Here is a 19,267-nt window from a genome sequence, read left to right as displayed (position 1 = left end):
AAATTTCTTTATTTAGATTTGTTTCTTTAAGGAGTTCTTGAAACTCTCATGAAAACAACCTTAGTTAGGCAGGTAGGTGGTAAGACAAAGTAACTGTCTTTCAGGCATCACCTATCTTTCTTTTAGAAATCACTTTTAAAAGTGCTGCCCACTATTTAAACCCTTTCAGCAGGAGAAAGAAAATAATCTTGAAGGCACATCTGAATTAATGCTAACTAAGCTGCCAGGTCCATTCCTCAAAGTGACAGGAAGCTTTGGAGTCCACATATGTCAACCAACCCCTTTTTTTTTCTCTTTTCTTTGATGATCTGCGAGCATGCTTCACTCTCTGGACTGTGACACAGCATCATTCTGCCAGAGTCTCAAACACAACATCAGATCATTAGCCTCCACTAAGGGTCATACACTGCCCTGGAACATGCATAATGCTTCCATTAAGCTGAAAAGCAGAATCTGGCCTTAAACTGACACTGGTTACTGCTGAGTTTGTAGATGGAGTAATTCAACAGAGACTTCCATTGCCTTCCACTGCAGTCTGTTCCTGCCAAGGACCTCGTGTTTCATCACAGCTGTGGGAAATCACCATGATGGTTCAGTGCAGAGAGGGTACCTGTGTGCTGCCCTACATAAATCAAATATATGTGAGTCATATTGACCTGCAATGCTTATTTGATATTCACAGTCCTTCTTACGAGAGAGTGTGAGCTGCCCCAGACCCTGAGCCTACCGATAAGCAGCGGCATCCACAAAAATCCTTTAAAACAGAAGTTCCTGGATTGTGGTGTGTATGTTGCAGGGGTTCTACTGCACAGTGGACCACAGCTTAAGAAATCTTTTTCAAATCTTAGAATTGAAGGACTCATCAATTCTGAGTGTCTGCAGGTGGTCCAACAGTCAGCAAAAGCACTGATTCTCCTCTCTGGTCCAAAAATTTATGAATCATTACAGACACCCATGTCAACAGCCCAGCAGACAGCCTAAGGCTCAAAGGCACACACACAAAATGCAAATACCTTAATGTGTGCCAGCATGTATAGGAAACGAGTTCAGAGCTTTTAACACAATACAGACTCAGAGCTGTAGCTATGAAGAATGGCTTGACCACAGTTTACTCTTCACTATCATCGCACCAACTCCACACTATAAAAAAAAAGTCAAGACTCCAGAAAGTATTAATTCATTTTAAAAACAAACAAATGTTCTAAAAATATATATTTGAACTCTGTAACTTTACTTCTAGGTTTTGAAGCTTTAGGAAGACATTGCTTTTGTTTACTAATGCACTGGAGGATTGAAACTCAGAGTTGAATATACATGTATAAGCTGTCTTGTCTTGGGCTACTATGAGACTGCCCCTTAGTGCCCGTATGTATTTTAAACAGAAGCTCCCCATCCCCAAAAGCTATTCTATTACAAGTCTCTGCACAGGCTCCCTCCTGCTCCATGTTCTTCTGTACCCATACATCTTCGTTCTCCTTCCCACTGCCCTGACGCCTCCCATTCCCCACAGGCAACATTGCCAATCTCATTGCACTGTAATGGCAGGCACTTCTGCCAGGAGCAGCAATTTCAGTAAGTGTGAGGAATCTCTGGAGGTGACATAAACCTATACTGAAGGCAGCCTTGCTTTCAAAGGCAAATAGGGGATAGCAAGTGGAAGTTACTTTGATGGCTGAGTCCTCATAGGTAGGCAAGGAAGGTAAAGACCCATTTAAACAGAGCAAAATTTATGAGTTGACTGTTTTTTGTGAGCCAAAGGGGAAAAAAATGTACAAATACTTAAACTGTGATAATAATGTAAATGTTTGTTAATGCTCAACACCAATCTAGTTGCCCATTGCAATTCAAGAGTGCTTTTAAGAAGAGGTTGAAAATAAGGACATATTTATATCACACTGACTTCAACAGATCTTAAATATATACTTAAATATAGTCTTCCATTGCACTCAACATTAACAACTATAGTCAAATTCTCTTCCAAGTTCCAGAGATGCAAAATCTGAGTGTCTCTCTGAAAGTAATGGATTGGTAAGTAAGACAGCTAACAACAGAATTGTTTCTCAGCAAATTAGAAAAAAACAACACATGACTAACTAATGGCTGGGCATGACTGATGTATGAGCACTTCATGCACATAAGCTTTGCTTCTCTTTGGGTAAGAAGCTGAAATTCACAGAAAACTAAAGTGCACTAAGAGAACACAGATAGTTTGTCTTCGCCAATGACAAAGTTAGTAAAATTCCCTTTAATTATGCAGTTGTATATTGGTTACTTCTCAAAGAACCTGCCTGAGGCACCTTATCATTAACATGAGTTTTTAATGTTACCCCTGAATTGTAAATCTCAATTAAATTAAAGCGGTGACAATATATAGACACATTTAGTATAAAAGTCTTTTATAAAAAAAAGCCACTACCTGAAGTTGGGTAGAGGTCAACTAACAAACCCATATGTTAGCATCTAGAGGACTTTGTCTTTAATATACTGACTGATTTGGTGGGTTTTTTTCCTAAGAGAAACAAAGGAAAGACTGAATGCAACACCACCAAAAATAAATACCACAAAAAAACCCTCACCAAAGTGAATTATGTTTGTGAACCTCTGACATGAAATGTGCATCCTTTTCCACCAGTGTACTCAGAAGGCAACCCGATGCCAGGCATAAGCCCACCCCTGCAAACAGTCCTCAGATGTATTTTTTTCTCTCAATCACAGGGCTTGGGAATTTTTTTTTACCTGAAGAACATTTCTTATCAGAGATAATGCTGTACCATACATCTCTGATGTGGCTCTCACCTCAAAGATGAACTTGGAACTGCCGAAGTTTGTTTTCTGCTTCTGCCAGAAATTATCAGGTTTTATAATCAGGGCAACATGAATCTCAGCAGGAAAAGCTTCTTGAAGGGTCTTGAGGAGAGGCTTGATCAAATCCCATTTGGATCCCCGCATATCAATAATAACAGTGAATCCTCGTTTGCAAACATCTTCGCTGTAGGAATAAATGCATATCAAGATAATTAATACTGTGGACAGTCACACTGAGCCTTAACTTCTGTTGCTAGTGTTCACTGCTTCAGAGCAAAGCAAGGAATGATATACTTCAAAATAAAAGGCAAAAGATAGTACAGCTTGAAGGCTATATGAAAGGCTATATTAATTTTACCGTAATCTAATTTATATGCCAATCAAGTGTATATATTACAGTTTAATCTCTAGTTTCCCAAATACATGCAGTTCAAATTTTCACTGAAAACATACATAGTTTCACACAATTGAAAACAGAATCAAATATATCTGTATGGAAGCTATTTATGTGTACATACAACGGATTCTGCTTTCAACATATTAAATTCAATCCACATCCAAAGCCAACAGGCAGGGTCCTGTGCCTTAACGTTGCTGGCCACTTGTAAATTTGGGTGCCTTCATTTTCAGTGGCTCCTTTAAGGGCTTTTTAAAAAGTCTAATATCCAGAAAAGTGCCTGGCAATCATTCCCTGAAAGGAAGGTCCTTGTGACTCAGCATGTGCACTGTTAAAATGGGGCCCTTTCCCCTCCTGATTGATCTTCCAAATGTTGCTGGATCTTTTTCAATCTGCAGCCATACTTTTCTGCCAGCCTGTACTCTTCCCTTCTCAAAAGTTCAAGATAGTTATCTGGCCTGGTCATTGGCAGTGCATAGGGCCCAAAAGCACCAGAGCATTAACTTCCAAATACATCTTCCCTTTTTCCACAGGAGAAGAGAGGAGAAAGAATAAAAGGACATGTTGATTCAAGTCAAATCTGGGCAGCTTTCAGCATAGATTTTCCAGGGATATAGTATTGCTCCTCAGAAAAAGAGGTATGGCTCAAAAGTATCATCCTCCATCTGCAGCATCCAACATTTGATGAGATTTAGGAAGTGTCTACTCCTCTGACTGACCCGCTAATATATCTGCCATGCATGGTGTTGAAGTCTTGAGAGCTTTAGGCCTCAAGCACTTGCACAAAATGTGAAATTCCCCATTCCCAGTAATATTATCGGTATGGTAAATGAGTAAAATTCATTGGTGATGCACTAAATATGCCAGATTGGTCTACCTACTGATCTAATTTTATTTTTTCTTTTAAGGTGAAGTGGAGGTCACAGCCTTTTCCACAGAAGAAGAAGCTGCTGGAAGAAAGGAAGTGTGGAAACAGGAAAGGAAGATGAAAACAGAAAGAACAGTTGAGAAAGAAGAGAAACATGGCAGAACATGAACATATTTTATACAATGAATGCAACAGTGAGATACAGAATAAGAAATCCTCTTTAACACATGAATATAGCACCTTTGACCTTTCTGCAAACTGGCCATCAACATAAATAGGATCAATATTGTGGACATAAAGGCATATGTAAGATAATTTAAAATAGCAAGTGTTGATATCACTGGAATGAATCTGAAATATGTTGAGGAAAGATATTATTAAGTATGGCTTTAATGTAGAAATTGTAAGACTCTGTTTAGCCTCCACATGAATACCCTCAGTGCACAAACATACAGGATAATTTTTACTATACTCTACCTCTCTAAATTCTTAAAGCACTCTTTCTGCTAATAAGATCCAGCTCCTACATACCTCACTGTAAACAACTATATAAAGCTAACAACTAGGTTTCTGGGCTGGAACAAGGACAGGGATATCCTTCATAGGAGGCACACTGGATTAATATATATAACTTAAAAATAAAAGTCCTCGGTGACTTTACCACTATCTAGAAAGATTCGCGCACAGATGGACCACTCCATGGCAAAGCAGATTTTGCCACGTTAAGAGAGTTTGCTAACTTGAACAGTCTCAACTTAGTGCCAGGAAGGAGCAGTCAAAGCCAACAAGCTTGGTTCTCTGCCTTAACATTATTGGCATATCTAGAGCACACCACATACAACAGTCAGTGCAAAGAAAAAGTAGGGAGACCAGGCACTTCCAAACATTGTCAGGAATTTAGATCTTTTTATTCTCCTTTTACCTACTGCTGAAAGGTCAGACATCTGATCCTTCCATAACTAATGCCAAAAAAGGCTGTAAAAGAACCTTTGTTGGTGGTGCTACTGCCTCTTGCCCTTTGGAACGAGAGCCGAGACAAAGAATCAAATCAGAAAGGGATGAACAGAAGGGGTTTTGTGTTTTGTTTTGGTTTTTTTCTTGCAAAGCTTTATAGGGTCTTCAGAAACTTCTGCCAAGTCACCGATCCCTGTTATACTGAACTGACTTTTCCAAGGATTGATTTTTCTTCAAACACTTGACAAAGAGATCCAGGAGCCACACGGGCATATGGAGAGCCCCAACAGTAGACACAGTAATAGGTAAGTGGAATCTGTCTTTTCTAATATAAATAAATAAATACCCACCCCCCATTGCAACCACAGCAAGGCATAGCCAATATTAACTTCAATCCAACTCCCCATGGCTGCTGCCAACCTGACAATTTACCAAATCTGATCTAAAACAATAACTTAACACTTACTGATGAACCACAGAAAAAACTGTTTCAGTAAGCAGAACAGGAACGTCCTGAGGGACTGAAGTCTTCCATTTATGAACCTGAACTAAAGTCCTAGACCTAGACCCAAACAGACCCAAAATCAGACCCTGCCCCCAGCTTTAGAGCGTAGACAGTGTGATACCATCTTGACACCCACGATTACATACCACTATGACTGGAAGTTCAGCCTGCAGTAAGATAGATATTCCAGATAGGGAACTAAGATATGTAACTATGGGCTGGATTCTGTGTTTACTGAAGGTTTACAGCCTCTATCGACCCTGGAAGTGCAGAGAAGCAGTGGAGGGAGCAGACAGTACTGCTCGCCATTTCCATTAGCACATCATGCCTAAGCATGCGTGTGTGAAAAAACACTCCACAGCACACTAAATTTCTACTTTCAGGTTTTTGGAGACTTTACAGTATGTTTTTAGTGGAAGAAGAAAGGGTAATGATTCCCCAGCTTTTTCGGGTGGACACAGAAGAACAGCCACTGACCCTGCAGGCCAGGCTGGGACATCAGCCCACAGGTAGGGGTCAAGATGCTTCCTAATTCTTGTCCTGGAAGAGGCAATAAGTAGCCATTCCCTACCAGCACTATCCACACTCCTTATAACTAGACCAAATTTTCAACAAGCTTAGTACGTTTTCAAGTATGAAAATGATAGGATGCAGGGATGGAGAAGGAGGAAAAGAAGGAGAATAATCATAGATTTCTTAGGTTCAAAACATGTCAAGAAGTAACAAGTATTTCACTAATAATACAAAACTCAATACAATGCTCTTAATTACAAAGAGGATTTCCCTACTTGATTGGTCACATAAGCATGTAAGTTCCGGTATGAAATAAAAGAAGTGAAAAGATGGGTATGCCTTTTCAATTATAGTACAGATAATGTACAAATGGATGGTATTTATCATTTTGAGCAAATCTAATTCTATTTCAAAAGCCTTGCTCACAGTCTTGCAGAAGTGGCTCTGCTTGCAATTTTTTTCTTTAATGAGTTGAATGGTAATAACCTGTAACAAGACCTGTGGGTCTGTCCTCTCATCTACAGAATTTCATCTCCCCAGCACAGTGATAATTCTACACATCCTTCTCTGACTCTTTGCAGAAAATTAGCACCTGATTTCTAAACCTGCTTGTCAAAAACTATTATTTAACAGTGTTTAAACTGTTGCAAGCCAGAAAGCTGCCTGCTCATTATTTCTAATTTTGGTTGCGGAGCATGGTGTGGAGAGGGGTGCCTTTGAGAGCACTTACGCTACACAAGCAGGCAGCTGGATACTAATCAGGTACTAATACCTCAGAGAAAGAAGAGAGAGATAAGAAAATTATTTAGACTGTAAGCTCTTCAGGGCAGGGATCATCTGTCGTACTGTGTTTGTCTAGGGAGTCTGCCTTGGTGCAGGTCTCCAGATACCTATATTCATACTACCAGTCTTCAGCTGTCTAGAATGAATTCCAAAAAATTACTCTTCAGGAAACTACAGATGCAAATCCAAAGAATTAAAAATAATGAGTAATAACAGTCTAGAAAACCACAACTGAACACGTTCTGTGAAAGTACAAGAGGCTTACATAAATGTGGGGACAACTCATAGGCAATTTACTTAAAAAAAAATTTAAAAGGCCAAAATTTAAGTTGCTATATCCAAACAGTTACAGCTATTGATAGGATCCTAAAACAGTTAGCCTTGTGAAGACATAATAAAGCACCCATGAACTCTGGTGAGTCAGAGCAATCTGTGAAGATTTGTCATCTTTGACAGTCAGTCATTTTTCTTCAGTTACCTCAACATGTACTGAAGAAATGACCCTAGGTTCCTTCTCAATAGTCTAGCCATGTTTATCAAATTTATGTTTAAAAGCAATAACTCAAACCATTCCCAGTTTAGCAATTGATCGGGAAAAGCATCAGTAGCAATCAAGCTTCCTCCACACTGTCTGAGCAAGACATGCCTTATCCCTGGCTCCCAAGATGCTACATCAATCCGCATATCTATTATGCACAAGTAATCATTTTAGGATGGCAATTAATGTTGATTGTGGTGCTTAATTTTTTCCAGTATTGATATTTGACCAGAAACTGGAGAAAACACTCAGATCAAGGTATTTGGACAATCTATCAGCCTTTTGGCTGTGCTCATCTGGACTAGATTTGCAATGGTGAGCACAAAATATTTGATAGTTGATATGTCATTTCAGTTGCTACACTGCTTTTAAGCAAAGACAAAGACCAGCTTCTAAGTTTAATAAAAATACCCTAGAATATTTATGAAAACAATACTTCTGATCTGGATTTTTAAAAAAAAGCATAAAATTGAAACTCAGAAGCAGATGTGATAATTTTGTCAAAATAAATGCCTCTATTTTGGTTTCTAGGGTACATTCATAAGGTTATTTTCTCAAATTTCCTCTTTAATTCAGGCACATTCTAAATTGTGTTTTCTTTGGCAAGAGCTGGCTTGCTGGGTACCAAATGAGTTTAAGGACTTCATGCTTTCTGATTAAACTTCCAAATACCTATCATTGATTATGTGTATTTTTCATCCTTACAGTTTGGCCAAAGCTTCTGGCATTTAGAAGCTCCAGCACTTGATTAGCTGAAATAACATAATATCTCCATTCCCATTTTGCAGTCATGAGTTATTGACAAAGAAGCACATTTAACACGCCTATTGGACCACTAAAAGCACAGATCTTACATGTATAGCATCTCATTCAAAATATGAGTTGTTAACAGTGAGAGCAAGATCTCCTTTAAGGAGGGTCAGCATAACCTTGTCAAGAGACACTCTCAGCATAACAAGCAGTTCTACAAGCATCAATTTGTAAGCACACAATCTGCAGGAAGTTAATTTTTTTTGAGGTCACCATTCCTTTGACAAATGTGGCTGTAGTCAGCCAATTGATTCACAAGCTGAGGGTGAAAAAGGGAGAGAAGAGGAGAAAAATGGGTATGTGAAAGCCTCCAAGCACAGACTATTATCCCAAAGGCCTCATTTCATACTGAGACCAACCTAACTCCACTGTCTGGTTTTCATATCAAAATGTGCTAAGGATCACTTCAATAACTTACGTGTTAATATTTTTGATCAATAGCAATTTTTTATTCATCTTGTTTGTGGCTTGTTTACTCAGCTTGAAAATGAATCTGGATGGGGAGGTTTATAATCAGCATCACTTACTGACTTTCATACTTTGGTTCTACATTACCATGTTGAGCCTGAAGATCACCTTGTCAATAGAAATAGTCGGTCATCTATATTCATAATATACTTTCCAATACATTTAGAGGACCAGGTAAAGTCCTTTCTAGTAGACCTGCTTGTCGAGCATTCCTGAATCAGCATTAGTTATTAAAATATTTTACTCCATTTAATACTTTTAAGCAAAATGTACCTTGCTCATTATCACAGTAACAGGTATGTTCCTGAACTTTCGCACCGTCAGTCTGAGTTGTCACCGACATCCCCTAGTGACTGTGGCTGTTCGGCATGATGAGGCAGTTTGTCTTCCAAAGATCCCGGGACACCCGTGACTGCTAATCCTCACATCTCCCTTATATGCTTGTGTATCAGTGACCGTCAGAGGAAGTTAGTGATGCGCATCCTGAAAGCACCATTACTCTGGAATAACAATTCACAGAAAGCTCCCACCAGAGAACTTCAGCTACCTAAAACACTGTAGGTAGACAGACTTCATCCTAGATTTTCCTTCTTACATTTTCTAACTTGGTTTCACAATGCTTTTTTGTAATTAGAGGAGAAACAGTCATGCAGCCTCCACTTCCAATTAATCCTTTCTTCCTTACTGTGACCTGAATTTGTTTCTTCTCTTTCACAGTGCTGAAAAGGAATCACTCATTCTCACTTTTCTTTTTTAAAAAGAGAAAGAAATCGAAGCCAGTTTCACACTGGCTGGAGCTGGACATAAAGCAGTGATCTAGAGAAATTTCACTGACATGTTGTAAAAAGACCTGGAGCCAGTGAGGTCCGGTCAGAGACAAACCTCCTGTCTCTGGTTTCCAGCCACTGCTCTTAGGGGACATGAGGTGTGATTGCGAATGGCACAAGAATGCAGATGTGTGGGCTGCACAATGTCCACATTCAACCCCCACCTCTGGCCCCATGTCAACAGGAGGGAACAGAAAGACAGAAAAAAACCCAAATATTTTGGCAGAAGCTAACTGGTGCCAGAACGGGTGCTCCTGCTATTCTCAAGCAAGTAACTTATTTTGGTATTTGATTTTTACTTCCAAGGAAAATGGCTCTGAAGTCAAAGCAATTCTGTTGTAAAATGATGTAAGCTAGGAAGAACTCAGACACCAGCTAGGTGTAAGAAAACCTCTTCCCAATAAGTAACCATGATCCTATGAGTTCCTGAGAGTTGTTGTGAGAGGTGCAGTTCCCATATGGTATCTCTGTCAGGATTCAGCAGTGTTGTGTTGTGCTGTCTTCTACCCAGGTAAAAATCCTGATCTACATCATTACACTCCAGAGCAGAACTGGGACCCAGAGCTCTGCAGGCATTCGTCCTCCTATTTAATTGAGCAAATAAACACTATTTGAGAAGCTTCCTGTCTTCATTCAAATAGCAAAGATATAAAACACAGCTGTGTCCAAGAATGCATGATTGCAGCTGTTAAAGCCAAATCTGGAGGACGAATATTATAATTTTTCACATTCCTATTATGTTTCTGCTGGTAAATGATGCCTTCATATAAACCCATTTACCCTCTTCCCCTTTTGTTGTTGCACATCTACTATATTTGGATCAATATCTGGCAGGTCTTCCTTGAAACAGCTGCTGAGATAAATACGAAATTAATCAGGGCTTTGTTTTTGTTGAAGCAGAGCTACATTTAAAGATTTATTACTACAACAAAGAAATATTTGAACAGCAAGTACCATTCAACTATCTCTTGAGCATATAAAATCTTGTATCTGAGATGATTTGGCAGAAACAAAACAAAAATGCTTTACTAAATGAAAATTATATGTTATTGACATTTGCTGGAAAAAATAAATATTAGAGTTGTGTTGAAATATAAACACACCATTCTTGAAAAGGTTCGGATGAGCAGAGGCTATTGAGAATATGTTTGGAGGTTCAAGTCCACTGGATTCCAGGTGAGAAATAAATATATATGGTTGCGCTTAGCACAGCCAAACTAGTAAGATTTAAAAAATAAATATATCTTTTTGCCTGCACTTTGAGCATTTTTTGTAGTTCAAGCAAGGAGACCCTGAAGTCCATTTCACATGAAGTCACTATAAAGTTTAGTCTACAGTCAACACTGCCAGATTTTCACATAAGGAAAGGGATACTTCATCTGGGCAATGACTACTGGGGGGTCTTAGACCCAGGATCCTGATTTACCAGTTCAAGGCATCAGTGACTTAACAAGTGAGTGAATGGAGCATGGTGAACAGCTCCAGGAATTCCAGTCATCATAGTAAAACACAACCACCCCAGAATGGAAAGTCTCCAGATTGCAAATACATACATCGCGTTGAAATGCGTTGTGGGAGGCAGAGTTACCCATAGTGGAAAGACCTTTTATAGCATAAATAAGCCTGCAAACATGTTCAGCTCATGCAAAGAATGATTAATGTAGGTTTAGACAGTAGACAGCAAGCAGCACCTGGTGAAATCCAATATATGTCCAGAGGCAGACACCATGCCAAATTCTGTCCTGATGTAAGCAGGTATAACCTCTCCGGGACTAGCACACTGATCCAGGGCTCAGTTGGGCTCATAGATGAGGACAGGAAAAAATACTCTTCAAAGATGCTAAAATCACTTTTTCTAAGTAGTACTGACATTTCTTGCAGTAAGCACTCATCAGTTCTCATATGCTGCTCCTGGCAGTACAGGAGAGCAATGTACATCCATGTACAGAAAAGCTGTAATTAAAACAAGGAACTAAGGAGAAAAGATGAGAAATTACACATTAATTCAAAATAAGTTGTTTCATGATGAGTGCAGGTTCTCATGAATGTGTGTACTGAATTAAAAACTGAAAAAAGGCCTTTATAACAGCAAAATATTCTGTTTAGGCATTTTCAGATGAAATCTTTTTTTTATTTTGTTCCTTTTTTGATCAGACAACATAAAAAAAAAAGAACAAAACCTTTGCTTTTTATCAAAACAAAATATTTTGATTGACATAAAATTCTAGAGGTATTTTTGGTGAGAAATTTCTAAAGCTTTTGGATTTTTCCTCTTTTCAAAATCTGTACTTCAAAATAGCAGCTTCTTCCACAAATAAGTAACTTAGCCCATTTGCAGTGCAGAGTGCAGCATGAGATTTGCCTTTCAGTTTTTATGTCCTAAGCAGAAGTGATATGACCATTCTTTGAGCCTTACAAGATTTTGGCCGGAGTCCACTCATCCGCCAGGGCACACACACTGGATACAAGTGCATCTGTTAGGAGGAAAGGTTGAGTGCTACATCCCAGAAACACTCTGCGGTCCCTGCAATGAGTCTGTTTTGCGAAGACACCGCATGAGAACTGGAGTTCTCTTTAGAAGTATATGATTTAAAAGCTGATGCCTCCATTTTCCCCAGGTTGGACAATGAGGACTGACCATGACTAATAAATCAGTGGTACACATTTCTTTTTGAGCTCCACCCGTATACAAACAAAGCGGGTCTTTGTAGGCACAATGATTTATCCAAAATAGTTCACTTATCAGATAGATACTTCCTGCCATGCCAGGCTGGGTGAAGACTGCCTGTGGTATTACATCCAGAAGGGCTTGCTCTGAAGCTACAGAATCAACCTATGTTACAAGATACACTTGCAAAATCAATTTTTGTGTATTCCTTTACACAGCAGACTTTACTCATTCTTTCAAGTAACTAAAATGATGGCACTGAGTGGAGAAAAAGTCCTTTTTACTGAGTCCTCAAGAGACAGTGGATACTGATGTACTATTCACAATCCAGCTTCCGAACATGTAGCTCACGTCTGATTTTTTCTGAATCTGTCTCCTAGCAAGGCCAGGCTCTCTCACTCTGTCTAGCAACAGGGACTAAGCCTCGCCAATGAAGCTACTTGATGAAAGGTATCCCTTATTATTTGCATGGAGACATAAATATGTGATAAATCAAAATCACTGATGCTGACTGAGCACAAATAAGTCAATAACTTGGTATTTCAAAGGGAATAGAAGATGCAAAAGATACTGTTGAGCCCCAGAGTGCGAAAGCTGGATCCAAAAAGCTTCTGGAGAGCAAAGATGAATCCAACAGTTGAATAATGGAACCAAAACCTGGTAACAACTGTGCAGACCTCAACTGAGTCTCTGAGCTAACTCTCTGCCTGTCTTCCCAAGAGCACCTGAGGTACTTCTCCAGCCTCAGATGCTCTTACCTTTGTAGGAGATTGAGCTCCTTAGATGCTAGTGTGCAGTGCCCTCAGTTTTACAGTCCATCACGCTAAGCCACTTTCCACCCTGATGGGAGCTCACATATTGGTGTCATGCCAACACAGTTTTAAGGCTGCTTCCCTTATGATCCTGAATTTCCATCACAACCACTAATAATTTCAGTTCTCCACCAGTACCTCTTCCCGTCAGTCACCATTAATTGGAAAAAGCCAGAGCAACTGTTTCGTCAACTAAAGTAGGTTCAGATAAATGCTCTGAAGAATAATTGCCTAGTTTCAACTGCCTGCTCCCTTTCCCCTATTAGCTGTATTGCTTCTCTATCAAAAGCACAATAAAACTTCACAGGCAAGTCCATCCACAAGTGCCACATGTGAATGTGCATCACCCTATTCATCTCAGGAACTGCATACCCCAGGTGGTGCTTTTCCTGCTGCCAGACCTGAAAATCACATTGACAAATTAACGTATGCCAGGATAGGAATGATAGGAATCTGCTAGTCAGAAAACTCTTACAATTTATTGTGGATATCAGCCAGCCCATGGTAATAAAAATCTCAGAGCAGATTCATGGAGCACTGGAGCACTGCACCTAAGGATATTTGGCCTAATATTGAGTGGCTCATTTGATCTCAAAGAGACAAATCAAAGATATGTCACAGGCCACATCTACTCCACCGGACTAATGGGTTTCGTACCTGTGAGTTAAAGAAATGCAATATAACAGTAGAAATGGGCCTAATACAGCGGGTTTCTGTAGCCGGTTGAACCACCATGGTCACTCCCCCAGACAACAACTGGTGAGAAACAACAGAAAGCATTTCACAGTCGCTGTGCAAACCTCTAGCCTCACATTGGACACATCACCCAGTATAAGAAAAGCCTACTACATATAACTCCCTGACACTGAGATAACACAATTAAATGTAAGTATTTTCCTTCCAATTACAGCTTCACAATTTATTCATTTTTTATATCTGGCTGGAGCACTGCAGTCCAGGGGATGAGACCGAGAGTGGGATGAGACCGAGAGTTGGATGAGACCGAGAGTCAGGCAATCCTACTTGGGTTGCTCGCCTCCTTCTTGTGTTTCTGTGCTCTAGCTCAACTCTACCTCCAGTTTTCTTCATCTGCAAAATGGGTGTTACCATACTTTTCTTTATTGAGGCTAATCCATTCGTCCAATTAATGTATTATATTTACCACATTTTCAGACACAGGTAGGATACATAATTGCAGGAGAATTACAAATTGCAAATAGTCATGGATGCTTCATGGTTAATTCACAAAAGCTTAAGCAAGATCACTTAATAATCTAAGCATGTGCTTATTTATCTGTACTGGGCTATATTCTCTGTTACACATGTGCTGATTTTATATAGGGAGCATTTATTGCTCTATACATATGCTTATCTAATTGTACTGAATACACATGCTTTATTAAACTCATAAATGAGCACATTTATGGGTCTATGTGAAAGTAGAGCCCTTCATATTTTATTTATAAAGTGGGACAATAGAACTGCATTGACATAGAACATCCATTTAATTCAGAGGATTTAGGGTCGTCCCAGAGATTTTGCTATTTTTTGCCAGAATCAAAGCTTTTGGTTTTTTTAATTAGATTTCCAGCCCATCTGCTTGCAAAGATAGCCTCGACAATATAAACTAATGCACATTTGTCTTGCTGAGTCTGCAGCCAGTGGAAAGAAACAATGAGACTAAGAGAACAGTGAACTTGCACCCTCCATCTTATTGGGGTGTTAACTGAAAAGCCAATTCTGACTGCCTAAATACCAGGATTCTTAACTATTTCATTGCTGTTAACTTTGCCACCAAACCTGCGGATAAAATATTTGTCAATGCCCTGAATTATTCACATAAGCTCTTGCCCATTTTGATGACCATGTTGTACGATTCAGGCTGTCAATTACGACCAGGCAAGTACCTGGCCAAATACATACTCCTTCAATTATAATCAATTTTTTTTCTCCTTTTTTAATGTGTGGAGTAAAAGCATTGATCACAGCATAATCAGACAACTAGTACTAGAAGCCTATAGTGGAAAAGATTGCAAAACCACAATTATTTTGGATTTGATGTAGAACCCACAGGAGCACTAGCCTAATACATAATTTTAAGTGCTTTGTGATATAAAACTAAGGAAAACTGATTAAAATCTCTGTTGCTATGACATGCTTTAGAAACAACATAGAAAACCTAGCTCAAATAGACAGACTTTTTCCTACCACTTGAAAATAATAAGACGACTGCACTGGTCTCTTATGAGAGTGACACTATACCAATTCATAGTACTTCAGTGCTAAAATCACTCACAAAACTAATGACTCTAAAAAGAACTGACTATTGCTGCATTTTCTGTAATTACTGATTCCAAACTTGAATAACTGTTTCAACTCTCTTTGATATAAGCTCTCCTAAAATCATTAACAATGTGTGTTTATGTCCATGAAGCAAGCTCACACAGGTTGTTCATATCTGAAAATAAAGAGGTAAGACTGAGTCTGAGTTTATGACAGTGGCTGCTGCCTGAATTATCACATTGTGGGGATGCTGCACGGATGCCGTCATGGCCTGGTACTGGGTTTTCAAAGGACAGCAATGTTCAATGACCATGCCTCTATAATCCTATGGTCTGTCTGATAAAAATACCTTCCATCTGGTTCCTGTTTGTATGGTTGTGCCTCACAACATAGGGAGCTTGATTAAGCAATTAAGACGGTGCATGAAGCACATGTTTACACTTCCTCGAGATGGATGGACTTACGCACTTGACTGCTTTTCTGGAGGAGGATCACAGTATTTAAACAAGAATTAGGAAAAGGACATGGGAGGTAGAAGCCTGCAGGCCAGGCAGGCCTTTTACTGCTTTGGTTGACCTCTTGCATCAATTTCCAAGTTTATTTTCCTAAATTAGTGTGTTAGCCTAAAAAGGTATTGATATCCTCATTTCATCTGTGACTAAGAGCAGATATGGTGAATGCATGTTTCCACCTTGATGATTTCCTTCTTATGCCCCTGGCAATTTACACAATGAATAAATATCTTTGTTGTGTCGTAAGATGTAAGAGACTTGAGGAAAAGTCCTAGGCTTGGTGAATGGTTGCCTAGACAGATCCTCTCTAGTCTGTTATTTTGAGATACATTTATTGCTTGATTCTGTTTGCAGAGCAGATATGTATTTCCAGTACGTTCATATTCTGTTGAAGTCAGCTGTAGCCTGGAAGAACCAACAGATGAATCCTGTGATTTTCACAGGAGGCACCTATCAAAGGCAGGACGAACTAACGGTTTGATAAATCAGTCCAGACCCACTCATAAAATTACCTAATGTATTCATTTCCAACTAACTTAAAACCCAGCAAAAAAATATCCTATTACATCATCTGGTGATAAGGACTTCTTTGCTCTTCTCTCTGCCCCATCTAACTAAAATAGTTTATCATTAGCTTTGTTAGAACTTCACCAATATTTGAATCTATGTGATGCAAAACATGAAGTGCCCCGTACATTACTTCTAGCATTGGAAGAACAAACCTGCATTATAAGAATGCTGTCATAACCTGTTGTATCGTCTTTCACCCTGAAGGATCTTAAAGAGCTTTGCCATGAGTAATCAGGTGTTAAATAAAACAGAGTCTAATATTATGCTTTAGAGTATTTCACTCAACAACAAAAGCAGAGGGAACTGCTTTTTTGTATTCTTAGACAAAGAACAAAATACACCCCAGAAGATCTTTGACAATTTCGTTTGAAAAGGAATTTAATTCTTGGCCAAGAAAATGAGAAATACGAGGAGAAAACCAAGGACTTAAAAAGCTATGTGCCAAAAAATGTTCACAGGTGCAGGAATTAGACTTTTAGCAGAATCCCTAATTACACATCTGACTTTTGGCATCTTTTCAAGGCAGCATGAACACAGTTAAAGTTCTTTTGTGCATTTGTGTCCTCCCACAAAAAAGGTAAAAATGTGTTTTCATTTGTAAAAACAATTATAAGTCAATTACCTCTAAGTGGGCAGAGTGAACACAATATTGGCAAGACAGACTTCAGCTTCTGGAAATACTGACTTGTGACCAATTTTAAAAGCCCAGAAATGTGGATCAAGAGAACTTTGCACTGGTACTGTATCTGAGACATTTATTTGATTTATAGTGCTCCACTTTCTGTACCTTATTCAAACATGTCTGCTTTAATTTTCTAAGTGCCACTGGGAATGCATGAAATATATTATATGTATTTTAACATGAGGACAATTAGCATCTTATTCACCAAGGCAAAGATTTCTAAACCTAGTGTTGAAGTTACAGCAGGTGGATCCTCAAGTGGCCTCTTTCTCAAAGGTACTGAGTTGATTTTACCTAACAAAAATGTATGCCTTTTTCATATAATTAGTAGTTCCCAACAAGTCATCAGAAAAACGCTGCTGATGCTAATATACCACAGATGCAATTTAACAGTCCATAAAACTACCGAGATGAAGTGTCCTACAGAATTCATTCCTAAATGAAAATCCCAGGAAACCTTTTTAGCTGATCCTATTTTCCTGTCACCTACCACATACCATCTGACACTGCAAAATCATTGGGGTGGCTGTTCTGGAAATTAAGGAGAACTGAGATTTCCAGTAAGCCTGGTAAGTGTGGAATGATGTAACAGTTGAGTTCTGCCTTGTGAATGGAGAAGAAAGAAACCCTAAAAACCCCACACATATTGCTTGTGTATTTGATTCCTAGTCTAACAGTTCATTAACAAAGCAGAGCTTCCAGACATTCTTCCTATGGGTAAGATTGTCCGCTACTTTCCTACGTACCTGCTTTTTAATTAGATTTTGGAATGGAATTGCAGCTCCTACCCACAAATCTCCAGGGGGAAGCAAAATCTAAACTAATCTGTGATCCCAGAGATGTTTGCTTCTCCAGATGCAGTTTCTGAACTAAATTACAAATGTTGTAGAAACAGAAGAATGGAGAAATAAGGGGGCATAACCACAAAATTGGATGTGATTAATCAGTGTTATAAGAGTTCAGTTCTGTCTTGAAAATGGAGGAAAGAGAGGTCTTAAAGAAATATTGCCTATTTGATTAATTCTTAGACTAACAGTTTATTAACAAGGCAGCATTTCCAGACATTATTCCTATGTGTAAGATCACCCATTAGTTTATCGGCTACCTGTTTTTTATTTAGATTGTGTTTTGGAACTACAGTTCTTCTGTAAGTTCTTCTTCTGTTCCCCAGACTCGCTGCATGGCAAAGTGGTACATTTGTAATGAGACACTTTAATCAAGTGTATTTTCTAAGGTCTGGAAGTGACACAGTACATGGCCAATTTCTTACGCAGTGCTCCCAAGACAGTATTGGGAAATGCAACTTTAAAGGCCCTGCTTCCTACAAATGAGAGGTCTAATCAGTGCAGGGACCTATATTTCCACCTCATGCAGCATAATTATAATAAAACCACTTAGGGTTTTCTATCTTTAAGATGTAAAAATATCAGCTAATTTGGTTTCCCAAACCTTTGTGAGGTGACTCCTGTATGGACTGTTAAATTCAGGTTATACAGTTAAACCAAGGGAGAAGAGAACTCAATGTTGAATCCAGAACTAAGATTCAGGAAGCTCTGACTGTGTGTCTTCCCTGGTGTTCCAGGATGGCATGTACCTTAGTGCAAATGTGACCTAAATGGGTGGCCTAAATTAAACCTGAGGTTCCCATCTGATACCATCCACAAAGATGACAAATGACACAAGCAGACCTGCTAATAAACATAGTCCTTAGCTGGCAGTCTAAGCAGAGCTGCTAAGGCTACTGAAAAGGAAACAAATTCAGTCTCCAATTAGGACTGACTCACAAAAGAAAAACAATGGAAGGAAAAATCTGCATTGCTGCATTAGCAGCGGACTTTGGCCTCTAGGGTGGTCAACTGCTGAATCACAGAAGATTGAGACAGAAGAGACCTATTAAATCATCCTAGTCAGGAATGTTGTTAGTACTTTGCCAAGAAAGAATAGTAATCAGTACCATAAGCTTACCTTTCTTGCAGCTAATCTTTCACTAGCATTAAATTAACATGCAAATAAAGAGGAATGGCAGGAAACTATTTTAGAGGTATAGTTTATACTAATATAATTTAAATGGAATTTAAATGAAAATATGGAACATAAAAGTCTCCATCCACTGTTACTGATGGTATGCCTTTTTCATGTGACATACAAAGTGTAAGTGCACAGTATATGAAATGTGTACAGGAAGCCAAATTGGAGTTCTCTAAGGGAAAGAACTTCTGTTCCTAGTGAGACGTGACGTTTGCCCATGGAGCTGCTTAATACCACGCAACAG

At 39.0% G+C, this 19,267-nt stretch overlaps 1 protein-coding gene across 14 annotated transcripts in view; it reads right to left on the bottom strand.

Moving 5' to 3' along the window:
• KALRN (kalirin RhoGEF kinase) overlaps positions 1-19,267 on the bottom strand; it is a 532,819-nt gene that overhangs the window by 319,488 nt on the left and 194,064 nt on the right. For all 14 annotated transcript variants that reach the window (XR_005932657.1, XR_005932658.1, XR_005932659.1 and 11 more), the window contains exon 4: positions 2,797-2,989. Coding sequence is in view for 11 of the 14 variants with exons in the window: in XM_030018367.2 (XP_029874227.2) it covers positions 2,797-2,989 (193 nt within the window). In the remaining 3 variants the exon portion in view is untranslated. The remainder of the gene's footprint in view (positions 1-2,796; positions 2,990-19,267) is intronic.

The sequence above is a fragment of the Aquila chrysaetos genome, chromosome 6 (genome assembly GCF_900496995.4).
Source record: "Aquila chrysaetos chrysaetos chromosome 6, bAquChr1.4, whole genome shotgun sequence".
Classification (NCBI taxonomy): Eukaryota; Metazoa; Chordata; class Aves; order Accipitriformes; family Accipitridae; genus Aquila; species Aquila chrysaetos.
This window is presented reverse-complemented; position numbering and strand designations above follow the sequence as displayed.